This window comes from Macaca fascicularis, chromosome 8 (genome assembly GCF_037993035.2).
Source record: "Macaca fascicularis isolate 582-1 chromosome 8, T2T-MFA8v1.1".
Taxonomy (NCBI): domain Eukaryota; kingdom Metazoa; phylum Chordata; class Mammalia; order Primates; family Cercopithecidae; genus Macaca; species Macaca fascicularis.
The window spans coordinates 3,498,020-3,522,690 of record NC_088382.1 but is presented as its reverse complement, the minus strand read 5'-3'; the positions used below and the strand labels follow the sequence as shown (position 1 = coordinate 3,522,690).

The following is a 24,671-nucleotide window of genomic DNA, read 5'->3' as shown; positions in this document are numbered from 1 at the left end:
TGGTGGGGTTTATTGGATTGGGTTTCTCACAAACATCAATAATTTGTTTTGCACACGTAACACAATAGAAAATGATCACTTGCTGAACTAATAAAACTTGTGCAATGGTATGACCATCCAGTTAGCGTAAAAGCCACTTTTAAAGTTTGTTGCATAGAACTATGGGACAAGGAGAACAGGCAAAACAAACAGACAAACATTAAACAAAAACAAACAAAAAACTCTGCTGCATGTTTTAAGACCAAAATTGGTTTTTTTGTTTGTTTGTTTGTATTGTTTTTGTTTTTTCCTTGATAAAGCCATCAATTAGCTTTTGGGTGATGTAGCAGACGATCACAACTTCATGTTTAAGATTGTCATAATCGTAAAAGTCACTGGACAAAATCATCCCCGTGCGCGCGTGTGCTAGTTGGTACTCTAAGGATTCTACCTGTGTAGCTCTGTGGTACGGTGCTGGTAATATTCATGTTTCACAAACAAATTGACTTCTGGACATGAGTTTCCTGGAAAAAGACCATGAGGCAGAAAGTGGCAGAGGTAAGATGGAGCCATGGTGCGTCGTCATCCACAGTGCCTGCCATCCTCCGTGGCATGGTTCTGTCTCACAGAGAGGGACTGTCTGGGGAGACTGCTAACACTTCAGTCACTTTTGATGAGCATTGATTTTATGCATTTTGATATGAACTTTCATTAAGTTCTCACGTTTTTCCACAGGTGCCCATATTCAGTTTCTGAATTTCTCTACTGAAGCTAATCATGACTTCCTTGAAATTCAAAACGGACCTTACCACACCAGCCCCATGATTGGACAATTTAGTGGCACGGATCTCCCTGCGGCCCTGCTGAGCACGACACATGAAACCCTCATCCACTTTTACAGTGACCATTCGCAAAACCGGCAAGGATTTAAACTTGCTTACCAAGGTAAGGAACAACAACAAGAACTGAAACCCAAATCTAAATACACTTCTTACATTTAAATTGCATGGAAATATAAATCTCCCTGATTGGTTCGAAGCTCGTACAGCTGGAATAATTGTTTGGTGGAATGTTGGTTTCTGGTTCGTAGTGGAACACTTGTTTTTGAAAACAGAGATAAGGACACATATGTAACCGTCAGTGGGTTTGCCTTTTCCGTTGCCTAGGCAGAGCTGATTTATGAAGACAGGGGAATTGCAATAGAGAAGGAGTAATTCACGTAGAGCCAGATGTGTGGGAGACCAGAGTTTTATTGTTACTCAAATCAGTCTCCCCAGCATTCAGGGATTTGAGTTTTTAAAGATAATTTGGCGGGTAGGGGCTTGGGGAGCCGGTAGTGCTCCTTGGTCAGGTCGGAGATGGAATCACAGCGGGCCGAAGTGAGTTTTTCTTGCTATCTCCTGTTCCTGTGTGCAATGGTAGAACTGGTTGAGCCAGATTACCCGTCTGGGTGGTGTCAGCTGATCCAGCAAGTGCGGGGTCTGCAAAATATCTCAAGCACTGATGTTAGGTTTTGCAAGAGTGATGTGATCCCCGAGAGCAATTTGAGGAGGTTCAGACTCTCAGAGCCAGAGGCTGCGTGACCCCAAACCATAATTTCTAATCTTAGAGCTAATTATTAGTCCTGCAAAGACAGACTGGTCCCCAGGCAAGAAGGGGGCCTTTTCGGGAAAGGGCCGTTATCAATTTTGTTTCAGCATCAAACCAATAATTGAATACCTTCCCAAAATTAATTCAGTCTATGTCCAGGAATGAACAAGGACAGCTTAAAGGTTCGAAGCAAGATGGAGTTGATTAGGTCTGGTTTCTTTACTGTCACAATTTCCTCAGATATAATTTTGCAAAGGCGGTTTCACAGACACACAGGGGATGACCAGGTACAGCTGTTACCTGCGCTCAACCTGCACTCCCATTCCACCTGCACACACTCTCTCCCATGACCGTAGTCATCTGCGTGCTCAGTCGCCGACTCTCATCATCACATAGCTTTCACATTTGTCACGTGTCCCTCTGAGCTCTTGTCCCTTCAGGACACCAAGAGTCCCATGGTGCCAGGAGTTGATACATATGACAGTAAGTCTGTCGGTCTCTCAGGTGTGTATGCCTTGCCTTAGCACAGATAATGGCTACCTGCACTGTTCATGTTCAACTTTCACCATAAAAAGAGAAAAAAATCAGTGATTGAACTTTATCGTTTTTTATTCCTTCAAATATGCAATCTGTAAGAAAAGTTTGCATCATCAAAGCATTTTTGACATGTGAAAAAGTTCAACATTTTTATTTCATGCAAAATGATTTGTATGGCCTTTCTTTGAATATTGGTAGATCAAATGAGGTTGAAAATGTTAAATCTAGAGCCTGCCATTTTTTTTTAACTATAGTTAAATCACTTGTTTCCCTAATTCCACAGAATGCTCAGAAACAGGGCTTTGATATTTATTACTGAAAGAGGCTAGTATTTTATGTTGAACTCTTAGACATTATATTATGTGTAGTCTCACCTAAAATATAAAATATAGACACAGACTTCCAGGATTGAGGTCTGTTAAACTGGAAATCTAGGTAGGAGCAAAAAAGAGAGGAAACTAAAGGCTAACTCAGGGAGCAATATGTCTGTAGACATTGCCAGCATTTTTCTATGAACATACTGTGTCTTCCGGTGTTTCCCTTCTTTATTTTCTTACTACTTAGCAAACAGTATCACTCACTAATCATTCCCTACTTGAAGCACACTAGAGAGGGAAAGAGAGAGAGAGAGAGAACATCAGAGAGGAAGCAATTTCCCACAACAAAATGGATACAGAATTTTGTATGGATACAATACAAAATTGCCTGTGCACCTATTTTCTGCTCTTTCTCTTTTTCGATGGAAGAGAATGTACCTCCTACTTAAGGGTAATCGAGGCCGGGTGTGGTGGCCTCACACCTGTAATCCCAGCACTTTGGGAGGCTGAGGCAGGTGAATCACCTGAGGTCAGGAGTTCGAGACCAACCTGGCCAATATGGTGAAACCACATCTCTACTAAAAATACAAAAATTAGCCGGGCATGATGGCAGGCACCTGTAATCCCAGCTACTCAGAAGGCTGAGACAGGAGAATTACTTGAACTCGGGAGGCGGAGGTTGCAGTGAGCCAAGATCACACCATTGCACTCCAGCCTGGGTGACAGAGGGAGACTCCGTCTAAAAAAAAGAAAAAAAGAAAAAAGAAAGAAAAAAACCGGTAATCGATCCTATGCGCTAGGTACCTCTCTTCCTACTATTTCAGAGACATTGTATAGTGAATATTTTCTACTTCTGCATTTTCAGCTACTATCTCTCCATGAAATTTTCCCCAATAGCATTTCAAATATAACTCAAGTCTCTCACACAGCCACACACACACATACACATGTACACATCTATTTATAATTTTAATGTACCTTTGACCTCTGATCTTCCTCCAGCTTCTAATTTCTAAAACAAAATTCCAGAAAACTTACATAAACATGCTCAATTTCCACACCTGTTTCTGCTTCTATCTATTCAGCTGGTGTCTAATATGAATGGCTCTTCTGTGGACAAGATCTTCTATTTCAGGAGATGTTAATGTCACTAGCCCTAGAGGCACACTTCCTTTCTCATGTCTCCTGGTGACCTCCAGTGTGGCTACCACTTCTCTTGACGCCCTTTTCCCTTGGCTTCAGTGGCCACAAAATCTCTGGGTTATTCTGCTGTCTCTCTGGCTAAGTTCTTATTTTCTTTGCTTCCTTGACCACTTCTAACTGACTTTAGCTATATAGGAGGTTGGAATCCTCCTATATTTCCATCCTATGCTTTCCATGATTCAAACTCCTGGATTCAAAGCCCATCATGGCCATTCACAGCTGATACGTCTTGTGCCTGTGCCTCCAGCTCAAGTCTTCTGCAAGCCCCAGGACGCAGTGTCTATTTTCCGCCTCCACTGGGAAAGCCACAGGCACTGAAACATGGGCCTGAAGCTGAGCTCACAGTTTTGCTTCCCGTCTTATCCTCCAGTCTCCCCATCTCACTAAGTGTGAGGTGCAATGTACCTGGAATCTGCGGCTGCCTCCCTGTGTCACCACCAGCAGCCCTAACTGCTCTCAGACCTTTCTCCTAGAAAATGGCCAAACTCCTAAATGTCTTTCCAGATTTACTCCTCCAACTTCTCTCTTCTTTCCAAAAGGCATACCGGATTGATTCCTTTTGTGATGAAAGTGTTTACCATGCTTTCTTAGAGTTTTAGGAAATCGTTCAATATCTATAAGGAGCCCAGTCTCCCAGGCTGTGGTTCTTTCTCTGTCTCGATTCTCACTTGCCCCTCTGAAATGTCTCCAGCAGTCACAGTGATTTCCACCTCAGATCTTCTACACGTGTAGCAATCTCAGCCTGCAATGCTCTCCATCTCCACCCCCACTCTTTGGTTAGTCACTCAGAACTGTTTCTGTGTAATACCCTGAAGGAGGCAATCTCTGAGTACCCCGACCAGGGGAGGTCTCCTCACCCAGAAGCTTGAATTCTGATGTGCTTCTCCTCGTGTGTTGGTCATGAGCATGCCTGCCAGATGTCTCCCATTCTCTCCACTTCTGGACTCAGGATAGAGGTGCCTTCAAAATGAAGTGTGGTGGTGTGACTTCACTGAGTGATGAAACTGGAGTGAATGTCGCTTGGGATGGAACCTTGAAGAGCCAAAATTTAGTTTGCTGTAATACTGCTCTGTCATCTGGATCCCTGAGTATCTACAGGAGTAGAGTCTCCTGCCATCCCAACCCAGAGCCAGAAGGAAGCTGTCTTATTTTAAGTCACTGAGATATGGGATATTGTTTTTTTGTTTTTTGTATTTGAGAGGGAGTCCCGCTCTGTTGTCTAGGCTGGAGTTCAGTGGCACAATCTCAGCTCACTGCAACCTCTGCCTCCCAGGTTCAAGCAATTCTCCTGCCTCAGCCTCCCAAGTAGCTGGGATTACAGGCACCCACCACCATGCCCGGCTAATTTTTGTATTTTTAGTAGAGACAGGGTTTCAGCATGTGGGCCAGGCTGGTCTCTAACTCCTGATTTCAGGTGATTTGCCCTCTTCGGCCTCCCAAAGTGCTGGGATTATAGGCATGAGCCACTGCACCCAGCAGGAATATTGTCTTTCAATGCCATGTAAATGAACCTAAACTGACAGGCATACCCTGGGACTTAATAAAATCAGGAATTTATTGTATACAGTCAGCCCTCTGCATCCATGGGTTCTGCATGTGTGGATTCAAGCACCTCAGATCGGAATATTCTGAAATACACAACACATGGTTGTGTGTCTACTGAACATGCACAGACTCTTTTTCTTATCATTATTCCCTGAATGATACAGAATAACAACTATTTACACAGCATTTGCTTTGTGTTTGGTATTATAAGTAATCTAGAGATGACTTAAAGTATACAAGAGAATGTGCTTAGATTATATGAAAATGCTCCAATATTTTATATGCATATCCTGTAACCCACCCCCCTGCATAAGCCAAGGGACAGCTGTATTTCTACATTTAAAGGATGCCTTACTAAAAACAATACACTGCATAAAGGAGATGGTCGTTTCTGTGTTACCTCGCTCCGTGCTCAGCAGGGCGCAGTGCCTTGCCTGTAATTGGTCCCCAGTGGTTACAGTCTGTGAGACTGTAATTGGTCTCACAGAACCTGTGAGCTCCATACTTGAGGCGTTCCCCCAACCCCGCCCATGCTAAGGGACTTTCTGCCACCACGCTGCATATGCATTTTAGGAAGCACCTGTGTAGGGCTTGCCTTTATTTGGTTTATCTGTGCTCTGACTTCCTCATTAAATTAAATTGATTTTTAGTCCCTACTCATTGCAGATATTGCTAGCAAAACTCTTTTAAAGGATAAAAAATTGTAGCTAGACAGGAGGAATAAGGTCTGGTGTTCTCTAGTCCTTTAGGGTGACTGTAGTTAACAATAACATATTCCGTAATTTCACAGAGCCAGAAGGATATTGAACATTCCCACCACAAATAAATGATAAATGCTTGAGATGATGAACATACAGATGTAGTAATTGCCCAGATCTGATCTCTATAGATTATATGTATTGAAACATGACTATGTACCCCATGAATATCTGCAATTATTATCTGTCAATTTAATAAAATTTAAAAAATGTATTTTTTAAACTCCAAAGAGTATTACATAGAAAAAAATTTAAAAATTTAGCCAATTCATGTCACTGCAGATACTGGCACAAATACCACGTGTCCAGTCTTGGTAATGTTGGATTTTGTAGAAGGCTTCTTTAAGGGATTGTGCTTTCAGCCAACGAAGTACCAGTTACACAGGGATGGTGGGATTTGCAGTTACTGTCAGGAAACATGACCCGAAGAATTACCTCAAGCACTGGCAGTCCTACCCATGTGTGCAACAGCTGAGTGTACCCTGGGTGTAACCAGTGATATAAAAATATTATCGCTGCCCGTACTGTTATTCTCTTCTTTTCATTCCATCTCTTCCATTGCCACCAGAAATCCCAAAGGGATCAGAATTAGTTGGTTGTCAGCCAGTCACGGTGGCTCACGTCTATAATCCCAGCACTTTGGTAGGCCGAGGTGGGTAGATCACCTGAAGTCAGGAGTTCGAGACCAGCCTGGCCAACATGATGAAACCCCATTTCTACTAAAAATACAAAAACTAGCTTGCTGTGGTGGGGAGTGCCTGTAATCTCAACTACTCAGGAGGCTGAGGCAGGAGAATCGCTTGAACCTGGGAGACCAGAGGTTGCAGTGAGCCAAGATTGTGCCACTGCACTCCGGTCTGGGTGACAGAGTGAGACTCTATCTCAGGGGGAAAACAAAAATAGAATTACTTGCTTGGTTGTCCTCTCTGCAACACATAGACACGTATATCACTGTTACACATAGTTGTGAAAATAGAGTCTTGATCAAATTCTAGGACTAACCTGGTCTCCATAGATGAGTCCCATCAATTAGTGGTTAGATGTAGTCCATGGCGGGGGGGACAAAGATCCAGGATGTTCCCCATGAGTCTGCCCTCTTTGATTGTAAATGATAGAAATCTGACTCAAACTAGTTCAGGTAAGAAGTACAAGGTGACAGCTGCGTGGGCTGGGGCACGTCCAGAGCCTGGGCCTCAGTGACACCTGAATTCTGTTTGCCCCTATTCTGATTTTCATAGCTTTTTCTGCCCTAATACACATGGATGATATGTCTCCAATCTAACCATACCCTGGTCAGCAAGGACGGGATCCTGCTTCCCCTACTGCAATTGCTAAACATTTTGGGAACACTTTCCTGGTGGGACCAGCTTGTGTCTAAGTTCAGCCACTGAAGCCAGGTGGACGGAGACTATGTGTTAGCTCAACTTGGGTCACAGAGTCAGAAATGTGTTTAGCAGACTTCACTCAAGGGCATGATTTAAAGGGGAAGAAGCTGGTTCCTTTAAGAAGGTGCCTGGGAAAACAGCATAACACATATACCATGAAACTGTTGTATAATTGGATTAAAACTCCATGGAAATGAAGTATTTGTATGCAAGAGATTTTTGTTAGTGTTTACTTATGTCCTCATCTGCTCTTGCAGAAGTATTATTAGTTGGTCTGGAAGAGCTAATTGCCCCTGTTTTACTATATTAAAAATAATTGCAGCACTTTGGGAAGCCGGGGCGGGCAGATTGCTCAAGGCCAGGAGTTCAAGACCAGCCTGGGCAACATGGCGAGACCCTGTCTCTACAAAAAATTAGCTAGGCGTGGTGTTGGGCACCCATGGTCCCAGCTACTTAGGAGGGTGAGGTGGGAGGATTGCCTGAGCTTGGGAGTTCAAGGCTGCAATGAGCTGCCATTACACCACTGCACTCCAGCCTGGGCATCAAAACGAGACCCTGTCTCAGTAATGATAATAATGACAATAATAACTGTGATGTATGGAGCGCTCACTCTGCACCACACTCTATGCTTCCTGATTTCCACATAAATTCCAAGGTTATGCACATTTCACAGATAAGAAAAATGAGGCTCAGAGAGGTTAGCAAATTGTGAAAATGTGCACAGCTGCCTGTGGAAGTGTGATTTGGAATCAAGTCTGCTAGACACCAAAGTAGTCGTGTCAGCCAAGCTGTTGTATTTCAGAAGAAGGAAGAGAAATGAAGTCTTTGGATTCTAAATCAAATGATTTAGTCAGTGCACTAACAGGGGAAACAATGTTTAAACCTAATGAAGTCAGTTTAAAAAGAACAATTTTCTCCCACGAGTTGCAAAACCACTCGACCATCCCTGAGCTGCAGAATGGCCACTGTGGGAAAACTCCAATCGCAGTTTTTTGTTTTGGACCTGACACCTGACACATCTGCCTGCTCCTCTCAAGTTTTACGGCTGTGAAAATACCCTCGCCAAAACCCTGAGAGTCAAACGTTCTCCACAAGGACTTGCAGCGCATGCCGTCGTGGTTGGGTGCAGGTGCTGCCTGTGACCGTGGAATCCAGATGTCAGTTGTACCTGCATTGCCTCTTGCAGATCCAGGGGCCATTGTTCAGGAACTGCCTAATGTCACGGCCTCTGGAGGTCGGAGCCCTTGCCCTTGATTTATGCAACAAACAGACAGAGCACTTTCTTTCTCTTTTCTTTTTTTTTTTTTTTTTTTTTTTTGAGATAGAGTCTCACTCTGTTGAGAGGCTGGAGTGCAGGGGTACGCTCTCGGCTCACTGCAGCCTCCAACTCCCTGGTTCAAGTGATTCTCCTGCCTACCTAGTAGTTGGGACTACAGGCGTCCGCCACCATGCCTGGCTAATTTTTGTAGTTTTAGTAGAGACAGGGTTCCACCATGTTGGCCAGGCTGGTCTCGATCTCCTGACCTCGTGATCCACCCGCCTTGGCCTCCCAAAGTGCTGACATTACAGGCGTGAGCCACTGCGCCTGGCCTGACAGAGCACTTTCTAGGACTTTGCAAGGATTCAACAGGCCTTTAAGGCCATGCCACCCTTTCTCAGTTTGACTTGTGAGACAGCTGCAGCGCAGCCTGTCAGTGAGTGTCATGGCCAGTGGTCAGTTCATGGAGGGGGATCGAGGGATCGAGTCCAAGTTCTCCCACCCAGGGTCAGTGCTCTGAGCCAGTGAGAAGTGCTGGGCACTCCTGCCAGCAGCAGATGGCTCTTCACCCACCTCTGGTCACATTCACCCCCTCCTCTTCCCAGACCTAAGCTCTATCCCCGCTCCTCCCAACCGCAGCCCTGAAGCCCAGCCACAGATTTCTCCTCAGAACCCCTTCATTCCTGGTGGGTTAGGGGCTCCACTCTCATCTGCTGGTGTCCACATGAGCCTTCCAGTGTAACAGTAACAGGATTGCCTTCTGCTCCCAGAGGCACCTCTCTTCTCCCGAGGCCAGGGCACCCCCAGCTGCTGTAACTGGCATCCAACACAAGACAAACCCAAGCTCTGTAAGGAGAGATGTAGGACGATTGTAAAGGGGAGGTTCTGAGGGATCCTCAGGTCAGCCCGCATCCCCCGGGATAGGGGAAAGTGGCCTCCTGTTTAGAGAGTGGTGAGGCAGGAAGAGCAGGTGGGGGCCCAGGAGGAACAGGAGCAGCCAAGAAGGTGCCCCAGCCGGCCTCCCCCAGGTGGCTGAGGAGCTGTGTGCTGGCCCACGCTGCAGTGGGTGATGTCCAGGGGTCTGGGGAAGGATGCAGGCTCATGCATAGCTGGGCTGATACGCCTTTTATTCCAGTGTATCCATAGGACAAGCAAGTCAGCTAACCTCACATGAGACCGAGTGCACGTCGAGAGGATCCGGGAGCCAGCTCCTCCCAGGTGAACCGAGCGGTGCCCTCACCTTCGGTAGACCTGAGCAAAGGAGGCTGTTCCCTCTTAGACATTTCCTGGAGCACAGAAGGCTGGGTGTGGTTTCCTAACCTTCACTCTTCCCTAGGATTAAAGGGCAAGACATTGGAGCTTGTGTAGGTCCTGAGCTCCAGAAAGAAATAAGAGCTTGGGCTCCTCGAGGGTAGTGAAGTCAAATTAGGAGAGAGTGAGGGAAGGAATGGTATGGTGAGTAGTTGTCTTGCTATGCAGATTAAAATCGCTCAGGTAATAAAGCAACCGTCCTCCTGATACAGACACTTTCATTCATGTAGATCACCTTTATAGATGTAAATTTCCTTTACAGAAAGGCAGCTATTCAGAACTACTTTTGTATCTGCAGTGTCTCAAAATAATCTGGTGGAAATACACCAACGAAGTGTGGTTTGGGGTGGCATATTCTGGTCTTCTAGAGTCTTATTTTGGAGTGGTGTCCTGAGGTCCAACAGTATCTAGAACTGATGAGACTGAACTCATAAAAGTGACACTTTGAAGACAAATCAGCTTACTTTCATAGACCAGTTTTTAATTCTTTCCATTTTTGAATAAAACATTATTGTAGTATTTTATAACTTGTGAAGTTCTCTGTAATCTAAACCCATTAGGTTGTATTTTAAGTCAATTTTTCTTGAAAGCTATCCATGTATTAGACTAGCACGAGAATGTAATTTCTGTGCCTAGAGCTAGAGATTAAAAAAAAAAAAAAAAGATACGTGGGTGTTTTGTAAAATAATGTCATAATTTAGTAGAAAACTAGACTTTCAATTACAAAATTAAAATCCAACATGATTCTCTCTATAACTGAGGTATCTGCTGAGGTCTGAGGGTAAAACCCATTGGGTGGCCTTGCCGAGCAGGCACACTGAGCGGGCTTTCCCTGAGAAAATTCCGTGTGAACAGGACCTGGAGGCCACGTGGGAACCCTGGCTTACACTAGAGGTGGAATTATGGCTGCCAAAGGTGAAGGATGAGTTTGGACATGAGCCAGTGGAGTGATGGCATTGGATTGTGAAGGAATTTGCATCCCCTGTTAAGATCATGAATTTAATTCTCTACACCAATTGTTCTGGGGCCTTGAGGATAGAATTCAAGGAATCTATTACTTGGATGGTAAATATATACAAAACAATATTTACGTATTTTTCCCCTTAAGCTTTAATTTATATTTACCATTTCCTTACATTTTAAAGACAGGCAATAATATTAAAATAGTATTAGCAGGCCGGGCACAGTGGCTCATGCTTGTAATCCCAACACTTTGGGAGGCCAAGGCGGGTGGATCACCTGAGGTCAGGAGTTCAAGACCAGTCTGGCCAACATGGTGAAACCCCATCTCTACTTAAAATGTAAAAAGTAGCTGAGCATGGTGGCAGGCACCTGTAATCCCAGCTACTCAAGAGGCTGAGGCAGGAGAATTGCTTGAACCCAGGAGGTGGAGGTTGCAGTGAGAAGAGATCATACCTGTGCATTTTAGCCTGAGCAACAGAGTGAGACTCCATCTCAAAAAAAAAAAAAAAAAAAGTATTAGCATAACCTGTGACTTTGTCACCAAATCATAGATTTGTTTCATTTATTGCAGATATCTCAAAATGTTACTACACCATGGTTTGAAGTTGCCTTAGTTATTAGACTTGCCACCTGTTACTGAGTGAAATAACAACAGAATATGTTAATATCGCTGGTTTCCTTTGTAATCTTCTGTATTTTATTTTATACAGTAAGACATTAGTTTGAGAAACTTACTAGACTTCACCAGAATGCCGAAGTAGTTCAGATTAAAACAGTTATGGACTCTGGAGGACCTTAAGAAACGATCACGGGTTTTAAAGTGAGAATTACAATGGCCTTAGACACATTTTAAAACCTGATCTCGTACAATGTAGATTATGGACTCTTACGGAAACACTTGTAGCAAATAGAGAGAGACTGGAGGCAAAAACACATGTTTAGGGCATTGATTTGAAGTTGCAGGCATAGAGGCTGCAGCCGTGCCCAGGCTGAAGCTATGTTAGTGGTGCCTGCTGTGGAGGAAATGATTGGGGTGATGTTTAGGTAGCGAGCGGGAGTCTGGGGTCTGCCACTGTCCGGAGGGGAGGGAGGCATTGAGATTTGAAGGACTGGAAGGAGACATGGCTGCATGTGCTAGGAAGAGTTCTGGGTGGAGAGAAACCTGATGAGTCCAGAGAAAAGAGAGGAACAAGGCTGATGCACTGGGAGTGGAAGGTCAGAGGGTTTCTCAGGAGTCAGGGGGTCTGGGGAATTTGCTGTGATGCATTCAGGTTGTTTTAGGTGCAATGTGATGCCATTGAAGAAGTTTAAGTAAATGAGAAGTTGCTTACATGCAGAGAATGAATTGTGTGTGGATGGGGGTTGGGGGAAGTGAGGGAGGAGTAGAGCAAGTAGTAGTGAAGAGGCTTCCAGGAATTGGGGGCGGGAGGCTTTCAGCTCCAACACACCTGTATCACCTTGTCTAGCTGTATGCACGACGTACAATTTTGAATAATGTGTATGATGAATTCTGTGCTTCTCTCCCATCTTCCTACCCACTGTCCTCTCCCTTGCCCCATTCCTAGTGAAGTATATCCTGTTAAAATACGAATACTTCCTCCATGATCATCATGTTAAACTTGTTCATTACATGGTAATTTCCATTTTTAATGAGCATGATCTTAATATCTGAGCCAATAAGAAAAATAGAACATAATTATATGTCATAAACCATTAACTGTCAATTAATTGGTCTATCTCAGTTGACACTAAGCCCTTCTCAAGTCTCCCACATTTTGAATATTCTTAATACCATATTCAACACTTAACTTTTTTTTTGTTTGTTGGTTGGTTTTTTTTTGTTTGTTTGTTTGTTTTTGAGACAGATTCTTGTTCTGTTATCCAGGCTGGAGTGCGGTGGGGCAATCTCGGCTCACTGCAACCTCTACCTCCCAGGCTCAAGCGATTCTCCCATCCTGAGTAGCTGGGATTACAGGTGTGTGTCAACATGCCCAGCTAATTTTTGTATTTTTAGTAGAGATAGGGTTTCACCATCTTGGGCAGTCTGGTCTTGAACTCTTGACCTCAAGTGATCTGCCTGCCTCAGCCTCCCAAAGTGCTGGGATTGCAGGCATGAGCCACAGCGCCTGGCCCAGCTCCATGCTTTTTTTTTTTTTTTTTTTTTTTTTAATGGTTTTGTTGCTGTGTTTTACTCTTGATATTTTACAGGTAAGGTTATTAAGGCCGTGTGTATGTAGTTCCAAAAGCTACCAATAATTTCAATCTATAATAATGGTCTATAAATAAACAAGCAAACCTGCAAAAAGTCCATGTAGGAATCATCTAGACCACAGGTCATACAATTGCTTTGGTTGGCTCACAAAGTATTTAATATTTACAGAAACCAATTATCAGTATTGAGAATTCCATGTTACATAATTTGTGAGATACCCATAAATCCACTTTCCCGTTTTTCCGGCAAGAGCAGAATTTGGAAATATTTGTCCTGCATTCTCACGTAGGAGAGAACCCTGGCAGACTGGGCGGTCATGACTTCAGGGCGTCCTCTAGTATCTTACTGGCTTGCTCATTGAAATTGACTGTGTGGCCTTTGGGCATTAGAAAGTGTGAGTCCTCTCCTAGGTCAAGCATCTGGTTGGCTAAGCAAGTGTTTTATTTGCTTGACACCTAACTCCGTGCTAGTATTGTTTATCATGCAGCTTTTAAAGGATTTGTGAGATACCCTTAAATCTGCTTTCCCTTTTTCTCTTGCAATAACAGAATCTGGAAACATTGGTCCTGCTTTCCCATGTCTTGGATACCCCATTCCAGGCCAGGTGTCAAGCAGAAGAAAGGACTTTCAATAAATAAAGCAAAAACTTGAAACAACATATTTTTTTATTGTAGGCAATTAATTTTCTATCACTGAGATATAAAAATAAATAATATAAAGAAATGAGAACATGAATTTGAGCTATTTTATTTTCTTGTAGGGTATCATATCTGACAGAGGTGATACTTAATTAGATAGTTTATCAGTGTTTGCCATTTTATAAAATTGATAAATTGATAAGATGACACTTAACTCTGATAGGTAAGTCAAATAAACATTCCTAGGTTCTACTTGAGATTTAGAAGCTAAGATTATAATTAATAACTCCTAAGAAGATGCATAAATCATACAGAGAATTCTTGTCATTTTCAATGATGTCTGTGCTGTACACCTTATTCTTAAAGTTTGTCATTTATTTATGACCATGTAAAGGTCAGAGATGTTACTATAGATGTAGCTGTCTTGAAGTTAAATGACTTATCAAGAACTTTGGTAAAATCAAGTCATGCACTCTATTTCTAAGTCAAGAACTGAAAAACTGACAATAGCATGAAGCTATTTATCAACTAGCTAGATATTAGCAGGAAAATATAACAGATATCAGAGGGATGACTGCATGGTTTCATTACACTTATGATTTAAACACTTGATGTGAATAATAGTTATTTTTTCAGATCGAAAGGATTGCTTTATAAAAGATAAAATTCTCTATGTTATTTTACTTTTGTTGTATATATTTTTTTTTTTTTTTGAGACGGAGTCTCACTCTGTCCCCCAGGCTGGAGTGCAGTGACGGGATCTCAGCTCACTGCAAGCTCTGCCTCCCGGGTTCACAACATTCTCCTGCCTCAGCCTCCAGAGTAGCTGGGACTACAGGCTCCCGCCACCTCGCCCGGCTAGTTTTTTGTATTTTTTAGTAGAGACGGGGTTTCACCATGTTAGCCAGGATGGTCTCGATCTCCTGACCTTGTGATCCGCCCGTCTCGGCCTCCCAAAGTGCTGAGTGGCTTGAGCCAGTGCGCCCGGCCTACTTTTGTTGTATTTCCTTGGGCTTACTGCTACTTAGATTTTCATAATACTCGTAAAAATTTTGACATGTTAAGTATTTTAGTGACTTGCTTTTCTTTTAGGTTTTGCAGTCTGCCATTTGGAGAAGTTAAGTCCCTCCCTCCATCCATCCCTTCTTCCGTCCCTCCCTTCCTCTCCCCTCCCTCCCTCACTCCTTCCTTCCTTCCTCACTTTCTTCATTCCTCCCTCCTTCCCTACCTCCCTCTCATTCCTTCCCTCCCTCCCTTCCTTCCTTTGTTCTTTAGTCTCTTCCTCTCTCTCTTTTCTGTGTTTTAAAGCATATTCCTGCCTTGTAATGCATAAACTCTTTGGGAAAGAAAAATTATTCAATGCCAAATATCTCAAAGATAATTTTAAATGCTTTAGACATAGGAAGTAAAAATGTCTTTTATTTTCAAAGTTCCACTGTTTTTCTTCTTCCTTTTGCCATGTGTGCTAAACACCATTTTTAAAGATAATCGGATGTGTTAAATCTGTTTATTCTTCATCACAATCATAAAACTGCTGAATTTTATGTGAAATGATTTTTTTAGAAAATATGCTATAGTTTGTTATACCAATTTTTCCCCTTTAGAAGAACAAGCAATTAAACCACCTCCAGGTACAATGAGCATCTGAACAATTCATTCTGAATTTTGTGAGCATGCAAATTGTTGCTTATACACAAACCATAATTTGAACATAAAGTTGATATGCTTCTAAAACTGCATCATTCCTTTTCCTTTCAACGGGGGATTGAGTGACTTTGAGTAATTAGGGAAACAGGGCAAGGGAGCTTACTCAGTCTCTTTTTTTACCCTTCTGCATGAGTGAAATTGAGCTTTCAACCTAAGGCTTTACAAAGGTGCCTCTTTTGCGTAAAAGTACTTCCAACAGTGACTACAAAGGGTTGTAGCAATCCCCACCCCAACTAGGACAACCGTGTACAAGACAGAAAAGGCTAAGATTCCCCTTAGCTTGTGGACAAGACTCTTAGAAACTAGGACCTGAATCTTCATTGTTGACCGATGTTCTCCCTGCAGAACGCAGGCATCTACTCCTTCTTTTATGGGTGTTCTTAAAGCAAAAGCAACACTGTCACCTCCATTCCTCTGAACCAAAAGCTGACATTCTCAGTGTGCATCAGTAGACCCATCTCCTAGGTGAAGGCCCCTTCAGATTTCCACATTCCACTTGCTGCAAGCCTCTCATGCAATGCAGAGAGCACATTTCGTGTGCAGGCTAGTCCTCCTGAAGCACTGATGGATGAGCCTGCAGTCCCAGCGAGGCCCAAAACTCTGACAACAACTTTTGCAGCAGTTTGGTTGGCTTCATCAACAGGTGCTGGGATTAGGAATTAAGACAACAAATGGAGCATATTTAGGCAGAAAATATGTCTTAGAATTGAGAACCAGGGTGATATCCTTGGTTATAAGGAAAGAGTGATATGCTATCCCAGAAGTTTAGAATGGTCAATAAATACGGGAAATTGGTGAGCTTCTGTATGTGTGTACTTGGGAAATTCTGTGGACTACCATTCATGGCTGAGATGCTACTGTGACCCCAGATGGATCTTTTCATTGAGAGGGAAGCTGAGGACTCAAGCGGGGCTTCAAAGTCTTCAGTGAACACCTTGATGTGAACTACAGCCCTACTCTCTGTAGCAATGCCATTTTCTTAGAGTGATTCACCCTAATTCCCACCACGAGAAGCAGTGGCCTCTTCCTCCTTGGTCTGTGTCCATCAGAGCAGTAGCTCGAGGGCTTCGCCTTGAGTAATGAGAAATATTTTATCAAAGAAACTAGACAATTCTTTCCATCAAGACTAAGCTTTACTGAACTAATATATGCCAACAGTGATTCATTTCATTTATCATCCCATTTAATTCTGTGGCCCTTGTATAGATGGGTATATTTAGTCTCCTTTCATGAATGAATAAATGAGCCTCCTGGGATTAAGTGGAACATTCAAGTCCCTATATTGGGAGAACCAGGCTGAACTCAGGTCATACCAGGGTGCCTCACCTATTTTTGCAAAACTACTTCAAGGCTCATGTATGTACTGCCGAGGTAGATTTCTTCATGTGTTGATGATTCTCTTTCTAATTCAACTTTTTTCTCTTTTTGAGATGGAGTCTCGCTCTGTCACCCAGGCTGGAGTGCAGTGGTGCAATCTCGGCTCACTGCAAGCTCTGCCTCCCGGGTTCAAGCAATTCTCCTGCCTCAGCCTCCCGACTAGCTGGGATTACAGGCACCCGCCACCATGCCCAGCTACTTTTAGTAATTTTAGTAGAGATGGGGTTTCAACATGTTGGCCAGGCTGGTTTCAAACTCCTGATCTCAGGTGATCTGCCCGCCTTGATCTCCCAAAGTGCTGGAATTACAGGCGTGAACCACTGCACCTGGGCTTAATTCAACTTTTTAATGACAGATAATACAACAACTCTTATAGAACTAATGGATAATACCTCCAGAAGTCTTTAGGAATTGCCCAGTATGGGGATGCAGAAGTTATGTCCTTCAGCTGAATCAGAATTTGTTTGATAATCGTGACTTTTACCACCCTTTACCCTGGATGATAACTTCTTTATCAAATTCCACGGAAGTGATCTTTCTTCTTTTTCTCTTGCTTGATGACTTGCTTTCTTAAATTAAAACTTTTTATAAGTTTAAAACCCATTTATGAGGATGAATGCTTTTATGATGGGTACAGAGCAAGAAAGCCATGCTTCATGAGGGTTCTGACAGCAGATGGAGGCCTCCTTCACCCTCTCACACCTGTGTAGTCCGGCACTGTGATGCATTGCAAGTCCTTCAGAGGCATGTCCAGGAAGCCAACACAGGCAGTATGAAACTCATCACACCCACGCTAAAAAGGATGCAACAGGATCCTTCCAAAATGTATCAATTTTCAGCATACAAAGGAAGTATCTTAATGACTTCTTTTTAGTTATTTCCATTCAGATTCCTAATATAGTTCTTTATACCTTATTGTGTGAAGTGTGACAACGAATCCAAGTTTGGAAAAGACATTTGAGAACAGAGAGAATATGACTTTATATATCAAAAGTTGAAGGGAATATCAATATTAATATTTAAGTAGTGAAGTACTCAGTTTAACAAGACATTTGGAACAAAGACCAAAAATTAGTGTAACTGATACTTTTACTGGGTGATACTCTTCGTTAGTGTATAGTTTACAATAGAAGAAGAAACTAATTGGCATTTTAAATTCTTGAGATAATTCTGAAATGAGTCATGGGCTTTGAATAATCATCGTCGTCATTATGATGTTGACTGGCAGATGGGGTTTATCAGGTGAAAAAATGGGTCCTGAGTTTTTATAGTATGTCTATGTCCATTTATAAAATGTGTTCTAATGAACATCCTGTGGTCTGAACAATTTGACGACTAGTTCCTCTCCACTTAGGAGTTGGCAAGAGTGTGAAAAAGGGCACACACTTTGGGAGACGGGACTGCAGAGGTAATCTCTCTCCTGAAACTCTCCCCTTATCCCAGACACTGAACTTTTTCTAGGTTTGAAACACATACTATTACCTTTGGCTGAAAAGTCTGCCTTTCTTGATCTTTTCATGATCTGTACCATTTTACTACTTATATCTTAATTTAAACGTCATTTCTTCAACAAAACAATTTTGACCACTACTGCATAACCTTAACCAAGTTTTATATTTTCTTTGTTTCAATCCACTGTTTATATTTTTAGTAATAATTTATGCAACTTACAATTCTTTTATACAATCATCTATGCTTTAATTTGTTTGCCTAAATTCACAAGAGTAAGACCCATTTCTAGTTTCCATTTATAACTAGCATTTATAACAGAGTACACTGTCAATATATAATCTTTATTTCACTCAGTAAATGAATGATAAAAATCACTGCGCTGCCCACACAGGCTAATCTGCTTCCCCCACCCACACAGGATAATTGTTTTGTTGTCATTAAGAAAAGAAAAAAAAAAACAATTTTTTTCAACAGTTAGAGTACCCCACAGCCATTGGGCTTGGAATCATTAAATGCAACTTCAAATTTCCTATTTTTGTGTTTGTCATAGAGGTTAATTTCATGAGCAGAAAAGGGCTAGAGCTTTCAACACTGGTTTTACATATCCCAAAAAAGAACTTAATTGTACTTCTTAAATTACTCAACAGACTACACAGACAAACTAAGGAAATGCATTGCTTTACATATTATTAACACTCCTTTGTGCAAATGTGTGCGTCTCTGTTAAACACTGTTTTAAGTGAAGGTTCACCAGGAGTACCTATGAGCCATTAACTTGTTAATATTGTATTGTGATAGTTGAGGCTTGTATACTTCCAAGGCACTGCTAATTCGTGGATGAAATCTTCTAATGAAGATTAGGTTGTATTGAATCAGTTTTATTTGCTTCTCCTCTAGAAACTAGAAATCAGCTTTTCATGTTTTCGTTTTTGTTTTTTTTCCTTAAGGTTTTATTAGCATTCATATTTGGTGTATAGGAGGACTCATTTTTCCAAGAGTTTATTACATTTAAAGTCAAACAAGAATGAGAAATGAATTGCTGATTTCATCCTAAAAGAGAATAATAAAGAAGGAAATGTGTTGATAGTTGAAACTCAGTGTGGAATTATTCATTCTTTTTTTGTGAGCATGGGTCTCTAAAGCAATTTTAGGTCCAAATAGCAATATTACGAGGAGGCATTCCATGCACTGTGGATGTTTTCTAGGCCATTTGGCACTGGCTTTCAAGAAAAGGCTGTTTTTGTGGACTTCAGCGTGGAATGGGCCCTGGCAGAGGCACCAGTGGCCTTGCTGTGCGTTTGACAAGTTGGCCCAGGGAGCCGCACGATGGGGGAATGCAGATGAGGAGTGTGCGTGTCACAGAAAAGAGAGAGATGCTGATTTGGCCTGGCTTTCTGTTTTAATGTTCCCTGTCCCTACATTTATTAGCATAGATTTCTAAGCATCTAGTTTTTCAAATAGGTGATAACAACAAAAACAATCAATAACGAGGGACATGCCACTCTAGCCTTTGAGCTATGTCCTTTAAGACATAATTGTTTCATAGGGATTTGAATATTCTTCCTTCGAACACCTGCAGAACTTTTTCCTTGAAGCCAAGAACAATGTAAAAGATTCTAACAGTCCAATATTCTACTTTTCAGACACAAAAACAACTGAGAAACACTATTCTATATAATGTAGCTACTGTATGGTAGACTGTTATATTAGTCCGTTTTCACGCTGCTGATAAAGACATACCCAAGACTGGGAAGAAAAAGAGGTTGAATTGACTTACAGTTCCACATGGCTGGATGGGGCAGCGGGGGTCTCAGAATCATGGTGGGAGGTGAAAGGCACTTCTTACATGGCGGTGGCAAAAGAAAATGAGAAAGAAGCAAAAGTGGAAACCCCTGATAAAACCATCAGCTCTCGTGAGACTTATTCACTATCATGAGAATAGCATGAGATAGATCGGCCCCTATGATGCAGTTACCTCCCCTTGGGTCCTTGCCACATTCACAACATGTGGGAATTCTGGAGATACAATTCAAGTTGAGATTTGGGTGGGGACACAGCCATACCATGTCAACTGCACATTCCATTTTCACAAAATTGTGAGTTACAAACATTTTTTTTCATAAATTTCATTAATAGCAATTGTGCTTATAAGGTTTATTGATCTATAGTACATCCTTATAGAGTGTATGCACTCAGTAGTTCCATGGTATAATGTAGCTTTACCAAAAAGCAGCACTGGAACATTCATTCCTTTTTTTATTTGTAATTACATCTTTTTAAAGTAATATCATTTTTAATTGGCAAATTATAATTGTATACATTTATGGGGTAAAAACATTCATTCTAAAATTCATAATTTATCCTTGATTTTCTGTAAATAAAGCTTGTAAATACTGAGTTCTAAAGACTACATGTCAAAAGATAGCATTGAGTTAATCAGAATACTCATTTTCAATAACTATTTTTAATTTCATATTATCAATATATATTAGGTTTATGTAAAGGTAATCGAGGTTTTTGTCATTGAAAGTATGGCAAAAACTGCAATTACATTCACACCAACCTAAAATACAGGTAATTCTCTATAATGTTTAGGTGCATTATAAATTAAATGTAATAATTTTATTTGAATCTTATGACAGTTTATTAAGTTTTATCACATAAATTACTTGATATTCAGCCTGATCTTGTTAATTAGGCAATACTCCTTTGCATCTGTTTTTTGTTTGTTTGTTTGTTTGCTTTTTAAGAGAGAAGATCTTGCTCTGTCACCCAGGCTGGAGTGCAGTGGTATGATCATAGCTCACTGCAGTCTTCAACTCCTGGTCTTAAGCAATCCTCCTGCCCCAGCCTCCCTAGTAGCTGGGATCACAGGCATGAGCCATTGCTCCCGGCCCTTTACATCTTTAGATAGTAGGTACAAGAGGTGATGTCTGGAGCTCTTAGGGAGCCCCCAAGGCCCTGTAAGTAATGAGCAACATAATCCAGTGGGGTTCTGGGTTTCAGAGGCTGCTCAGTGCTTCCCCCCAGATGAAGTTTCCTCCTCTCCCACTCTGGGAGGAATTTGTCTCACGTCGTGTTCTTCCCAGTTCCCGTCCGTGGGGGAGCCAATGCCAGGAATTATCTCAAGATACTTTTGCCACTGTGTGTCCTCTGATCTCAATTTTTCTTGTTCTCAATCATTTTTCTGCTGCTTCTCTGACTCTTGTTCAGAGATATATCATTGCATAAATAAAAATAATTAAAACCAAGGGATGCTGAAAGGTGAAATAAAGGATTATTTTAACCTGCTGACTATAGTCAGGGCTTAACCATAGGATCCTGTTGTCAACTGCACAGTATACTTATAATATTGAAAATATAAATAAATACACAGAAATCTCTACAATCTGTGACTATTGAATGATATGACATTTAATCGCTGGCATTTATGAGTCTCTCCCTATTTTTTTTTTTTTTGTTGTTGTTGTTTAGTCATTTGGATTTCTGTAGTGTAAATAATGCTGCAATGAACATCTTGAAACATTTACCTTTTCCTTCTTGGAAATCATGCTCATAATAGAGATTTCTGTAAATGTATTACTAGGTTTAATGTTATAATTGATTTTTTATGGCTTTATTCCAATGACTTTCCCAAACAGTTGTGGCAAATAATGTTGCCATCATTTAGTTACTCAAATGACTCACTAGCATTGCATATTGTTATTTATTTATTTGAGATAGAGTCTCACTCTGTTGCCAGGCTGGAGTGCAGTAGCGTGACCTCGGCTCACTGCAACCTTCGCCTCCTGGGTTTAAGAGATTCTCCTGCCTCAGCCTCCCAAGTAACTGGAATTACAGGTGCCCAATCACCACTCCTGGCTAAGTTTTGTATTTTTAATAGAGACGGGGTTTTACCATGTTAGTCAGGCTGGTCTCGATTTCTTGACCTCGTGATCCGCCCGCCTTGGTCTCCCAAAATGCTGGGATTACAAGCGTGAGCCACCGAGCCCAGCCTGTATATTGCTATTTTAAAGAGGAAACGATGCCATTTCATTAGTTTATTAAATAGGAAAAAGCTATAGATAATAATGAAACCTCATGGCTCCATGGAATGCTTAATATTTGGCAAATGTTAATGAAGACAAACTCCAAACAGCACTTACATTAATCTTGCGAACGCCAAGGTCACGGTGCAGGCCCACATCATACATTGCCTGGTTGCTATCTTCCATATGTTCTCACTTAATCTTTATGGTGATATCCAATTGCTTTAATATAAAACACAGACTGATTCATATTCTGAGCCTTACCTGTCTCTTAAATCTAATCTCTGAGTAAACCCACATCATGCCCTCTGTGTTCCCATCCCCCATCTGGCGGCCCCTCTGCCCCGTCCTGTCTTTTTTCCTGCCCACCTCTACTTTTTCAAGGTCCTGAACACAGAAACAAAAAATTATAGAATTCTGGGAAACACCTGCCATAATAATATATTGTTTGATTTTCCAGCATTTATTTACAAGTGTCAAAGCTACAGGCTCACTCCAATATTGTCAATGGTTAAGGAATTTACATATAAAATTGAAATTTCCATTTCACTTCATTCTCCACAGGAAAAGCCCCTCTGCAGAAGCTCGAAGACTTTATTTTATGACTTGATTTTCAGTTGATTGTGAGGACAATGACCGGTGACCTCATGCTCTTTAAAAACTCATTGTGTTGCCTGGCACTGAGGGTGGGTTTCAGCAGAATTACATGACAGGGAGGAGGTTCTCCCAGAACTGGTGCTACACAGTATGGTTTTGCTGCTGTATTAGGAGCAGGTTCCCAGTCTAATGGGAACTACCTTTATGGATAAAGCTGTGCCTAAACATTCAAAGATGCTAGAGAGGGCTTCTGCTGCTTCGAGTACTCACACCGTCTTCAACAGAGTGGGCGAGAGGAGTCTGCACGATGGCTCATTTAGCTTTAAGATTACGGTATCAGATGACACCTAATTTATGGATTAGTTACTTCTTACTAATTAATGAGTAAATGTTTAAACCACACAGACTGCAGACATTGATTATCTCTTGTCTTACCTAGAGTTTATTCTAGGGAACATAAAAGACAGAATGATAAAACACAATACATCATGTTATAAAAAATTGTACTGACAGTAGTCGCCAGCTTAGGGATTATACAGTTTTTTTGTTTTTTTTGTTTTTGTTTTTGTTTTTAGAAAAAGACTAAAGAGACTGGAATGGATTTTCCTATTATATTTATATTAAACAGTTAAACAAAACAATGACGTATTTCCCAGTCAGGAGTACTTAGACTGGTAGTATATTTCCTGTTTAAAATGGAATTATTAGGTACATGTTCACCCAGCATTCTTTGTGGGCCCCTTTTATTATTATTTGTATTACTTTTTTGGGGGGGGAGGGGTGGGGGAACAGAGTCTGGCTGGAGTGCAGTGGCGCGATTTCAGCTCACTGCAACCTCCGCCTCCGGGGTTCATGCCATTCTTCTGCCTCAGTCTCCTGAGTAGCTGGGACTACAGGTGCCCGCCACCGCACCCAGCTAACTTTCTGTATTTTTAGTAGAGACAGGGTTTCACCATGTTAGCCAGCGTGGTCTTGATCTCCTGACCTCATGATTCACCCGCCTCGGCCTCCCAAAGTGCTGGGATTACAGGTGTGAGCCACCACGCCTGGCCTGTATTACTTTCTTAAATAATTTACATCATATGCCTTTTTTCCATAGTAAAGATTATCAAATTTATTTTTGGTATGTGCTACATTCCTTTTAAAGAGCACACTATTTTATTAAATGCATATGGTTATAATTCTACTACTACTAATAACATCCAGTTGGACTGGATGGCAACTGACTCCTTAGAAAATATACATTATTAAACTTATATCCAACAACTTCATCTTAAGCAGCTACATATGATGACACTCCTCCTTCAAATTCCGGAGTAATTTAACCTCTCAAATATACGCTTTATTTTGTCTATTTGTTTCTTTCAGCCTATGAATTACAGAACTGTCCAGATCCACCCCCATTTCAGAATGGGTACATGATCAACTCGGATTACAGTGTGGGGCAATCAATATCTTTCGAGTGTTATCCTGGGTACATTCTAATAGGCCATCCTGTGCTCACTTGTCAGCATGGGATCAACAGAAACTGGAACTACCCTTTTCCAAGATGTGATGGTAAGTTCATCATTTCGCTTGGGGGCAATTTAATGTTTCATGGGCATAATAGCACATTAAATATTAAATGAACATATCCAATAATGTATTAATGTATTCAATAAATATTCATTGAGAATCTATTATGTTTTACTCACTCTACTTAATATTTAAGGAATATGTCATATACTAGTAAGTTAAAAGTGGAAAAGAAACCCTTGTTGCCAAGGAAATTATAAGGATAGCAAAATAGTAAACACAAGAGGAATGTTATACTC

At 41.5% G+C, this 24,671-nt stretch overlaps 1 protein-coding gene across 2 annotated transcripts in view; it reads left to right on the top strand.

Annotated features, from left to right (window-relative positions):
* CSMD1 (CUB and Sushi multiple domains 1) overlaps positions 1–24,671 on the top strand; it is a 2,045,798-nt gene that overhangs the window by 1,846,040 nt on the left and 175,087 nt on the right. For both annotated transcript variants that reach the window (XM_005562521.5, XM_065518732.2), the window contains exons 41-42: positions 715–924; positions 24,226–24,414. In XM_005562521.5, coding sequence (XP_005562578.3) covers positions 715–924; positions 24,226–24,414 — 399 coding nt within the window. The remainder of the gene's footprint in view (positions 1–714; positions 925–24,225; positions 24,415–24,671) is intronic.